Genomic DNA, 12,480 nt, shown 5'->3' with positions numbered 1-12,480 from the left:
ACTCAAGGTGAAACCGTGATAAATTAACTAAAGATTCGTTATTTAATTTTCAAAAGATCTTTGTGCAATTGCGCGGCAAAAAATTCTTAACATATCCACCGCAGTTATAAATCCAAACCTTACTTTCTTATTCCGTATAGGTGGAGAATCGGCAAATGGTCATCTTGTAATCCTAAAACAATTCATTCCTCATCTGTTCCATGCACTGGTGTCTCGCTGCCTGGTTTGGCGGAGCGAAAAATCAGCTGCATATTCACCACGACCCAAAATGAAGTGGACATTTCAGCGTGTGAACATTTCTGGGATGTACCAGAATCCAAGATGTCCTGTTCCTTAGACTGCCCACAAGACTGCGTTGTCAGAAAGAAAAATGTCACGTGTATTCTTGATGGATGTGAGAAGCAACATGGATGGTCAAGAGAGGTAAAGCTGAAAATAATTTCTCAATATTACGTAAATAAATTTCCTTAGAGTGGAAATTACTTTAATATCTGTGTGCACTTTTTTACTTAAATTTGAAAAAAAATATGACTATTTCTTGAATTACGTTGAAAAGTTTTAGTAGTTACCCACAAACAATTTTAAATAACGTATAAAGACACTGCTAAGTGGTTTAGAAATGTTTTTTGAATAAAATTTATTAAGACGTTTTTAAATTCATAAAAATTATCATTTATCAAATCTATTTCTTAGTTTTACCAATAAAATATTATTTTTACTTTTATTTGCTTACATTACTGCTAATAAGCTCTACCAGAAATCGCAATATTATGTCTTTCTCTACTAAAAAACTACTACTAACTAAAATAAAATAATTCTGACTCCATTTTACAAAAAACGAGAAACAACACTTTTCCCTTTTCATTTACACAAAAATTTGTTCCATAATATCGTCATAGCAACCGATGATATCAATACTAACTTGCAACTTACATATGCTCAAATAAAAAATGAATAAAATCTAGCACTTTAAACCATTGTACAACAAGTGATGGACAAAAACCTGCCGAAGTGATATTGAATAGATATTAAGTTTTCTTTTTCAAATTTAATGATTAGGCTAGGCTGATAAAATATAAATTTATTCTGTAAAGATTTTTAATATCGTATATTTTTTTTAATAAAATAAAACATTTTGTAAAAAGTTTGCAAACAGTTATAGATTTTTATATACTAAGACTCACATACAAAGTTATTTGGATAGAAAACATGGTTTTTAAAGGTCGGAATTTTTAACTGTTTCATTACGTATACATGAACATTTCGGAATCAAATTTTTGCCTTATACGCACTTTTTTATCAAAATTTTTGAATGATTAATTTGATAAAATGTTGTTCTGTGATTGTTCTGATATTTCAGTAACATTGTTTTAAGAATTAGCCCTAATGCGGTGGGGTTTTCATAAAATTCCGAACTTTCTTTTCCTTCAGGTGACAGAGCTGGTTGTATCGCCAAGTGATGAGAAATCGTCTTGTCCAAAATTATCCTCTGAGACAATATGTCGTCGGGAAATGTTAACAAAAATATGCAAAAGCACGCAGACTTTAAAAAAGAGTTTTCTACTTAAGGTAAGTGTTTTCCAACAAATTCTTTTTGTGTTAAAGCAATTTTATTTTTCATTACCGTCATATAGAATTTTTGTATGGAAAGAGAAGCATAGAAAGAAGCTTTAATATTGTACAAATTAGGGCTGTAAAAGATAATGGTGGAATCAGTTACCATACTTGGTGAAGTATTACTCAAATCTCGCTTTTTCACCAGGGATGGATGCCAACTGCTCCGCTTACCACTGAAGTTTTAATAATTTGGTAGTGATAGAAATAGTAAAACTTGCACCCACTCTTTAAAAGATTCACGACAAGATAATTGCTATAAAATTGCATTTCATATGATTTTTGGGTCAAAATAGCCTGGTTGTTAGGGCATTGGGCCCATGTGGAAGAGGACACGAGTTCGATTCCCCCCCCCCCGACCGAAGACTCCCCATGTAGTAAATGGTGTTTGATGCACGTTAAATCTTTCAGGTCACTAAGTCCTCCATCTTCCCTTAAGAAATTATACCTCTGGGGGTACTGATTGATTGTTCTCTGGTTCAGGTCAAAATTACGATCTGTAGATAAATGTATGTATGAATGGGTCCGCCCTACATATAGGCTGTAACGTGTGTGTGACTGGAGTCGTATTCTTGGCCATAGATGGCGCCACTAAAAAACAAGAAACTCACCCTCTGCCTTAAATTCGCTTGGTTTCACAAAGCAGGCTTGCTGATATTGGTAAGTGGCACTAGAAGCAACAACTTTGAATTTTTAATATGTAGTATTTAAGAAATCACTTATAATGAAAAATACTAAACTAATAATAACTTAAATTTCGTCACCACTAGAAAACATTATTTTACGAAGCAGAGTGAATTAGCAAATTTGTTTCACTACGTGTCAAAATCATGTAAGTTGTGTATACGCTACTCTCTATTTATTTATATCACTACACATTCCGTTTACCAGAATCCGCGAAAATTACAGAACTAAAATCCGCTGCAGGTCAATATCGAAAATATCTTAGTTTCCTGATTTTGTGAGAAACAAAGATTCTTAAGGTTTTATACTTTGCCTGGTGATGTGACGACGTCGATCCCTGACTTCATTATTTTTAATAATGTTGGAGAAAAGTCATTCCTGAATTTCTATATTTTGCCTAGTGCTGAATTGAAGTCATTCCTCAGTTTCCATATTTTGCCTTGTGCTGAATTGAAGTCATTCCTCAATTTTCATATTTTGTCTTGTGATAAATTGAAGTCATTCCTTAGTTTCCATATTTGGCCTAGTGCTGAATTGAAGTCATTCCTCGGTTTCGATATTTGGCATTGTGCTGAATTGAAGTCATTCCTCAATTTTCATATTTTGTCTTGTGCTGAATTGAAGTCATTCCTCAGTTTCCATATTTGACCTAGTGTTGAATTGAAGTCATTCAACTATTTCAATATTTTGCCTTGTTGTTTTGGGACATATTCATTCCTAAATTTCATTATTATCTCCAGTTTTGGGGCGAAAATCACTCAGCAATTTCTATACTTTGACCGGTGTTGAGGAAAAGTTATTCGATGATGTTATTCTTTACCAGGGGTCTGTCCAGACATTTTGTGAAAGACAAAACTTAGTTCGTTTACATTTGTCTTTATCCCCCCCCCCCCCATCCTGGGAAAGTTTTATTCGATTAACTAAACAATAATAAAGATAAAAACGGTGTTCAAACTATTTACTCTAAAATAAATCATTTATCAACCCAATCGGCAATGAATTATTTAAGGTGTAGTTAATGAATTGATAAATATAAATATATTTATATTAAAAACATTTTCGAAATCAATTACGAAATTGCCTAAATATCAATTGCCAGCTTTTTATATTCAAAAATAAACAATCCTTATATTAACGAAACATTTTTAATGATGCATGAAGTAAATACTTAAATTTATTAAAAGTTAAAAGCACTATGAATAATAAAAATTTCGAATAATCATTTACGGTAATTTATATTGCATGGTCAAACTAGTTTAAATCTGAAAAATCTAAAAAAATAATGCAAATAATTTTTCTCTCCAAGTTTAATTAAAGCTCACATACACTTGTTAAAAAAAACGAATTCTCCTAAATCTGTTTTTTTTTTAAGTTTGAAAAATAAAAAGTTATTGGAAAAAAAGCTAATTTATATTACTTTATTCTTTAATAATTTGAATCTGTGTTTTCCGAGATAAAAAGAATTCCATAATTTAATCTTATTTTTTTTTTTATTTCATGTCTTTTCAAACATGCGCGTAAATTTCCTCGCTCTTTTTAGTTATGTCCATTCTTATAAGACTCGGCTATTAACAGAACTTCTTAATTAAGTTCTTTCTCTAATAATGAGAAAAATGGAAATAACGTTTTTCTTAAAAAACAGCGAGCCAGTAAGAAGAGAAACTTATAATTGAAGAACGCTTACTTTTTTAACTCGTGGAAATCATTTGTTGAATAGTTGATTACTTTGTCAATAACAGGGAAATGTTCTTTTTGCTAATTACAAGAAAGAAGATTATTGTTCTACAAGATGTTCTTTTTCTATCGTTTTTGATGTCAATGGAAGGTGATGTAACAATTCTTACTTTTAATTAAAACTTGGCGAAATATTTTAATATTAAAACACTGCAATAGGCGTTGAGTTGTTTCACAGCTTGAGTAATGAAGGCAAGAAAATTGGGCTTCTGTGTTCGTATCTGATAATCTTATTTAATGTTTTTCTTCGGGGAAAGTGGTAGCCGTTTGGTTGTTTGATTATTTTTGTCTTCTTATTCCTCTGTTTAGTTATCTAAAGACATTGTTTACATGTAAGAATATTATTAAACATATAATGAAAGTCAGGTTTGATAACGTAATAAAATGCACTACGTAAATTAGTTGTAATATTTAATGTTAGAATAATTAATGTTAAAATAGTTACTCTTGATGTAATCACTGTTAAAATAAGTTTGTTTTGTTTTACCATCCACTTTGATGAATAAGAAGCACCAAAGTGAAGAGAAACCTTAAAATCCAAACTAAAAAATCGAAAAATGAAGATTATGTAACTATTTAAATAACTGATTTTAATAACAGCTTTGAAGTTGAGAACAAATATGAAATAGAATATTTTAAGCTTGAAAGAACATTAGAATTTTGATGTGAATTCGTAAATTAGATTATTAAACTTCAATAAGAACATTAAAATTTAAATTATGATTTTAAATTTTGTTTATCCTTACTTAGATGTTAGATTTTTAATAAAAATATTTTCCATATTTTTTCATTATTTTGTATTAATTTTGGTCAAAATAAGTGAGAAATATTATATTTAGCATTTTAATAATTTATGGTTTTGAAATACAGCATGGAATACCGGTGTCTTTTTCTGCGATGAAGCTAAAATCTTCCTAACACCTCCATACAATATTTTTTTTTGCAAATTTGCACTTATTTGCAGTTATTTAGGGGCCGTTCAAAAAGTACGTACATCCCGAAGGGGGGGGGGATTTGCTATTTTGTACGGTTTTGTGTGATTGGGAGGGGGGGAGGTATTGTACAAAGTACGTACATAAAGTTGGGAGCTATTGTTAAAATAATTTAAATTAATAATTTATATTAAATAATTTTTAATTTTATTTAAAACATAATTATTTTAATTTTTATGAAAAAGGGGGGAAGACTAATAAAATGTAAGTACTCTAAGGGGGGGGGGGGAGTAAGACTTTTTGTACGGTTATGTACGAAGGGGGAGAGGGGGATAAAATTTCTCCATTTTTGCGTACGTACTTTTTGAATGGCCCCTTAGATCTAAGAGATGCAGTTATTCATCAATGAAATTTCTTTAATTTACCAGGATCAAATATTGATAAATTTTTGAATATGAATGGAAAGAAAAATTTCAAACTACTTTTTTTGGATTATATATTTTAGTAAAAATTATTTCGATAATCTAACAAATTTTTTGGTACCTATTAAACTGTTTTTTATAATTAAAAATTACCAAAACATATTTTTGTATGTATATATTTTGTTATCGTAATAGAGCCTCAATTCAATTCCCCAATTCATAGAGCTTCAATTCACTCAGAAACTTAATTCACCCATGATCGATAAAAAATACAGATTTGTTCAATCCTTATGTTTTCTAGGTAAAAAATAAAATAAAATAAATGAATTGAAAAACAGTTCATGCGCAATATGGAAATTTATAAAAATTATTGGAATGAAATTGGAACATTATTTTTTTTACTGCTTTAATTCTCTTGTATTTTATTATTTGTCCACAAAAAAGCTTTTTATTCCATTTTTAAGCGAAATATTATATTCTTATCGAGACTTTATTCTTTCTATAAAATTTGTAAGAAATGCTTACTTTGCCAATAGAAAGGTAATGTTCTTTTGTGCTAAATTCGAAATAGTGATTCTGTAAATTGTCCGTTATCGTTTTTTTTTAGTACTATGGATAAATCCGTCAGAATAATCGTTTTCTATTACTGCAGCAAAGCCTTTAAATATGGCTTAATGTAAGATTGAAATATTACTATGGGTGAAGTGCTTTTTTTAATGATTTCAACAGTGTTTTTTTTCCCAACGTGTCTTCGGGTTTCTCATAAAGTGTTTGCAATACCTAGTCTAAGAGGAGTTTGCGGAATTATTTTCTCCTTAAGTCATCATGTCAATTTATCTTTAAAAAAAGTTAAAGCAAGGAAGTTAAGTTTTTTTTTTTAAAGTTACTTTTATAATTTTTAGTTCTTTCCATTTTAGTTAAAATACTGAAACTTTAAAAGAAAAAGAAAGAATAATGTATTATAAGGCTCTTATTTAAATGTCAAGTACTTTTTTTTTTGCTGCTATACATCTTTTTTTATCTGAGATCTTTTTTCTCTCTCAATTTTAGTGCTTGTTTTTTAGATTTTGTGGTACTTTTATTTTTTATTTTAAAGCATATTTTAACCTTTTTTTTTATAACACTTCCAAAAGTGTCAGAAAAATAAGATTTTCCAGGGAGGTAGATCTGGAGCAGTAAACCCAAACCGTTGATCGTGAGACCGGGTACATTTTCTGTAATTGAATTTTATTGATTTATGTTTTCTAGAAGTGTTTATTAAAAGACAAAAATCAAACTTTAAGAATTTGTTTAAAAAGTTGATATTTCTTCAGGTATTGGTAGCCAGCAGAAAAATTTAAAAACTGTATAATAGCTCTGAAGTTTCATAAGTTTGGTGACCACTAATCTAAAGTGTGAGAATTGGAAGTTGGAACGTTCTGTCTCTCTATAGAGCCAAGACTTTGCATTTGCTGTTACAAGAAAGCGGGGAAGTCAGCGGTTGAGATGGGCTCACTCGGTGGAGTCTGATTTTCTTGCAATTAAAGAAAAGAATTGGAGACCAAAGATAAATCGGAAATCGTTAAGGAGAAATCTTCAGAGGAAGGCATTGGCCCACATTGGGCTGTCTGGCCAACTATGATCATGATGACGAATCTAAAGTGTTTCGAAAAATCCCAAGTAGTGAAAAAACCCAATGAGGCGACCCAGGTTGGAATCCCATTCGTGGCTCGTTAATAAGAATTTTGCTTCCTGCTCGCACCGACTACAATGCTGTAAAATATCGTTATTGATAGATGGATTATGGGTTCGAATCCCTTTCCGTCGAGCTAACCGTGGTGTTCTTCTCCATGTAGCGCAAATGTGGGCTAGTTCCAGCAATAAGTACTCCACGAAGGCTAGTTTGCATCAATACTTGATCCAGGAGTTCCCTTGCTTTCTGAATTTGGAATTGAAGATTACGGAGTTGAAAACTGATAATTGTATAATAGGAATGATAACTTTTGAGTTATGTTTGTTCAAATTTTGGATTCCTAGCAATGTTTGCGTTAGACTTGAAAATTCGTTTTATTCACAACATTCTCTTTTAAATTGCAGAAATAATTTAATTTGAAGAAGCAAACTTTTTACATAAAAAAAAGTTTTTAAGGGAATGTTATTTGCTGCCTGTTGTCCAAAATTTTTTTAAGCTCATTTAAATACAAATTCTAAACATGGGAATAGTCAATAGCAGTGGCGTACGCATAATTTTTTCAAGGGGGGTGTTCATAATTTTCTGAAACTACTAAAAGAAATTCGAGTCTGTAATAAAGCACTATTATTTCCCTAATTTAGACAGCTAGACAATTTTGACTTTTTATGTAGACAACATTGTTTAGTTAAATTTTGATTTCCTTTTTTAAGTTTAAGAACATAATGTAATATCTTCTAAAAAAAGTCCAATGTCATATGGGTGGGAAGTAACACTTTGAGGGCCACTTTCACATTCATCAGATTTTGTTACGCTAGAAACGTTTTCTTCAACGGAAGTATCACATTTCTGTACAACAGAGAAACTAACATCGGTACTAGATGCTGCCAAGTCACTAATTTCAGGTCGCGGTTTTTTCTCAAAATAATTAAAAATTGTTAAATTCTTGCGTTTTGACATCCTAAAGATCCAAGAACAGCAAATATATATATATATATATGAATTGGTACTGAAATATCCGCTACGCTACGATCTCAAAGCTTCGAGCTGGAATGAATAACTTCAACGAGCACAGTATCTCCAATGGTATTGTTACTGATTTCTTCACTAGTCGAAATAGTGGCAGCGACGGGTTCGGCGATTGAAGGAATTTTTCGTTAAGACAAAACAAAACAGATTTAGCGACAAGCTCCGAAAGACAAGCGGCAGAGATAACTCTCAGTCTGACTAACTAACTCCACTGTACTCCGTTCCCCCTTTTATGTAACTTTTCACCGCATGTCCAAACTTCTCGAATTGTCTCAAAGACGACAGAACGAATGTCAGCCAGTCTCGAAAACTATACTGGTAAGACAGAAAGGAACCAGTCCGTAACAGTATCACGTGAATTTGGTTTCAAAAGTACAACCCTATTATACCAAATGTTTTTTCAGTATTCTGAGAAATACCGGAGAAAAGAAAAGTAGGCATAAGGCAGATAAAAATATATAGTCTTAAAAAATAATAGCTAGCATAATTTCTACTAAAATTTTTATTTTTGTCTGAGCTCAAGGGGGGTGTTTAAACCCCTAAACCCCTCCCTTGCGTACGCCACTGGTCAATAGTGTTCCTAGAACCCAATTGGAACTTAAAATACAGTTGATCTACCTACCCTTAATAGCCGATCGGCCTGTGTAGGGGTTAGAGAACTGCCCTTGAATTGGAAAGTCTCTGGGTTTGAATCCCGGGCAAGGCATGAGTGTTCTTTCCTTCTCTGTACTATCTGTCCTTACTGTGGGAACAACGTTGGCCCACCTAATATGGTGCCCCTGAATGAGTGGTCAACAAATCTGCCGTTCATATGCCTGTATGATGCCCAGGTGGGTCATTCTAAAAAGATGGGCATTGGAATGAAAAAAAAGAAGAAAAGAAACCCCTACTTTTAATATTTTACTATACAATAGCTTTAGGTAAAAGCGATGAATAATGCTGGATGGATACGATTATCTTTGAAAAACTAGTCTTATTATTTCCAAAAGTTAAGAGGGAGGCGCTGTTTTTCAACAAAAAAACTTTGTTTTAAAAACTGAATTTTAAAGAAATTAAATAAAACTTGAATAAGCTCTCTGTTCCCTTGTTTTCTATTTAGTTTCAAAGATTCTTAAAATTAAAAAATTAAATTCATAGTGCTAAAATTCAAAATTATGCGTAAGTAAATAGAGGTTTGTAATGTTCTTGGTTTTTTCTTACGAGAGGAAAAGGATTAAAAATTATTTAAGATGCTCATGTAATATTTAAACAGCCCCTAATATCGTTTACGTTTGGCGCAGTATAGTCAACACCGTTTGATTGACTTAGTTTCGCTTTGTTGTGTTATACATGGGATAATAACAAACTAATGAAATGGTAGATATTCATCTTAATATGAATTCTAATGTAGTGATATATTAATCTTTATATACTGATTCTCATTTAATTTTCATAGATAGGAGACTGGAGTAAGTGTCGAGCTACCGACAGAGATTATGCAAATGGTTTTCATCCGGGACTTGATATTCGACTTTCAATGCAGCCAATCATTGGATTCACCAGACGTAATATTACGTGCATCACGGAAGAAGGTGTCACCACTGATTTGAGGTAAGTTAATTAGGAACTTTCAAGCAAATACTTTATCACTGACTTTTAATCAATTTCTGTCGCCTCTTGATTTCCCAGAGACATCACACTCAATCAAAACTCATCGTCATGAAAACTCATTTAATGATTTATTAATTACTACCGCTGTTAATTTATGGAAGGCAAAATATCCAGGCACGTTTCCGGAATCTTGTTACAGTTTCATTTTATCGTGCGTCTAAGTTCTAATAGAAGTCTTATTGTTACGCTAACGTTTAACTTTTGTATTTAATACATATTTTATATTACATGTATTAAAATATTTATTAATATCACATGATAACATGGATTAAATATTGATTTGATTATCTTTTCGATTAAATATTGACTTTGTTTTTTGCGATAAGATATTATTTTATTTTTTTCGATTAAATATTTATTTAAAATATCTATTCCATCAAATAGGGATTATATTATCTTATCGATTAAATAGTAATTTGATCATCTTTTTCATTAAATAGTGATTTAATTTTTTTTAGATTAAATATTAACAATGGTGCGTAGCATTTTTAAAAAGTACTTAAAGATACTTAATTTCGTGTTTTAAAAGCCCTTAATAGCGGTTTTTTATTGGGTGTTTTTAAAATATGCTTAATTTTCCCTTTTCGAAAATGAGATTTTTTTTTACCATGTCGATTTTCGCCACTTACGCGAAAGCGTGGTTTTCGCATAATTCTATGAAACGTTTTCACAATCCCTTTTGATGTACCGTTGGTCCTTAGCGCATGAAAGCACCAATCATTTTGCATGTTTGAATAAATACTTGCGAGTCCGCATGTGCATCTACTGATTTGGGTTCTGTGAGATTCTTGCACTCTCATGTGCAACTCAGCTGCATTTTGCAGGCTTCAAATCGAACCGAAAAATCTCTCGATTTTTTTTTATGGTGGCTAATATAATCAAGAAAAGATTTCTTTGTCAGAAACTAGTACATGATCGTGTAAAGTCTTTGAAAATTATTTTCCATTTTGTTAATGTATATAGTGCTTAAAAGGTGTTTATTTTTTGTTGAAAGGCTTAGCTACGCACCTTGATTAATTTGATTATCTTTTCGATATAACATTGATTTGATTATCTTTTGCAATTGAATAAGGATTGAAACATATTTTTGGTTAAATATTATTTTGAATATCTTAACGATTAAATATTGATTTGATTATATTTTCGATTAAATATTAATTTAGTTATCTTTTCGATAATATTAAAAATTTATATGAATATCTTTACGATTAAATATTTATTTGGCTATTTCTTCTATTAAATATTAATTCGGTCATCTTTTTGATTGGGTGTAGATTTAATTATCTTTTCGAGTAAGTTGGGGTTTGAATTTCGCTTGAATTAAATATTTATTTGGATATCTCTTCAATTAAACATTCATTTAGTTATCTTTTCGATGGAATATTGATTTATTTAAATATTGATTTAAATGTCTTTTCGCTTAAAGTCCGATTTGAGTATCTGTACTATTAAATACTGATTTGATTATGTTTTATTTGAATATTGATGTCTTTTAAGTGTAAGCAATATTTTTAAGATTAACCTGGATAATTTTTTTGAACTTTCTTTTAAAAAAAGAGTATATTATTTTCAAATTTTTTTTGTTCTGCTGTCTTTTTAATAAGTTTACAAATTTTTATAAAATATTTTTGAAAAAATTTGAAACGTTAGTAAAATTGCTGTTTTTATAAAACTAAAAATATTATGCTTTGCTTATCAAAAAAATTTTTAAATACGTATTTTTAACAAAATATCCATATTTCAATTTGTTTTCATTTTCTTTTGCTTTTAACGCAAATTTTTTTTTCTTAATTCAAAAGAGCATATTTAAAATAATAGAGTCTAAGAATATCATAGAATCTAATAATAACAAAAAAATAATAATTTCAATTTTTCAGAAGAGAGGGGGGATTTTTCTGAAAATTAAATAATTAGACTTATTCTGCGAAACATAATATCATTGATCTAGGCAAGAAAAATATATTTCTATGTATAGAATTTTTCAACCACTCGCAGTTTATTGGTAATATTTCTAATGGTAGTGAAAAAAACTTAGCAATTAGGATAATTAGCTCCTAATTAAAATTATTATCTTAATTAAAAACAAATTGCAATTAAATTTCTTGATGTTTTTTCGTAATGACAACGACTTATTCTGTCTCTACATGCTTTAATTTTCTTTAATTAAATTATGACTTGTCTTTGAGTTTAAAATGAAACAGAGAATGCTTATTTTTATTTGAAGTATTTACGATTTAGCAATAATTTTTATATTTAATAAATTTTGTTTAACAACATGCCAGCGATTGCCTTCTTTCTTTCAAAGGAATTAGCTTTGCTAAAAGGAATTTCTGTACCTCGAAGTTCCCATAATTAATATTGGTAATCCAAAGATAAAACAGACTCAAATCATTTTGAAGTAGAGTTTTAGAAATTAAAACGATCTATAAATCTGAAAATAATTTTTCGCTACCTACTTCCTTAAATTATTATGCAGTTCTGGAATTGTTGTTCCAAATTCAGGCAATTTTCAGATTTTGCCAGTTATCTCAACAAATGGACAGGTTTTAATCCATTTATGCCAAGCGTCTTTTTAAAGTGACGATTATCTTTTTTTCTGGGGTGCTCTATGGAGGACAATTAGAATTCGAGTCTTCCTCCCCCCCTCTTTCTCTCTCTCTCTCTCTCTCTCTCTCTCTCTCTCTCTCTATATATATATATATATATATATATATATATATTACCACTTTTTCATACTTTCCGAATA

General features: G+C 30.4%; 1 protein-coding gene across 2 annotated transcripts in view; it reads left to right on the top strand.

The window, feature by feature from the left end:
• Positions 1–12,480, top strand: part of LOC107439425 (thrombospondin type-1 domain-containing protein 7B) — a 524,453-nt gene that overhangs the window by 367,262 nt on the left and 144,711 nt on the right. For both annotated transcript variants that reach the window (XM_087163956.1, XM_087163957.1), the window contains 3 exons: positions 141–423; positions 1,432–1,569; positions 9,520–9,674. In XM_087163956.1, the coding sequence (XP_087020082.1) occupies positions 141–423; positions 1,432–1,569; positions 9,520–9,674 (576 nt within the window). The remainder of the gene's footprint in view (positions 1–140; positions 424–1,431; positions 1,570–9,519; positions 9,675–12,480) is intronic.

This window comes from Parasteatoda tepidariorum, chromosome 5, assembly GCF_982258835.1.
Source record: "Parasteatoda tepidariorum strain Cologne lab strain chromosome 5, Ptep-v5.0, whole genome shotgun sequence".
NCBI lineage: Eukaryota > Metazoa > Arthropoda > Arachnida > Araneae > Theridiidae > Parasteatoda > Parasteatoda tepidariorum.
Note: the sequence above shows the minus strand (reverse complement) of the source record. Positions and strands in the feature narration are given on the sequence as shown.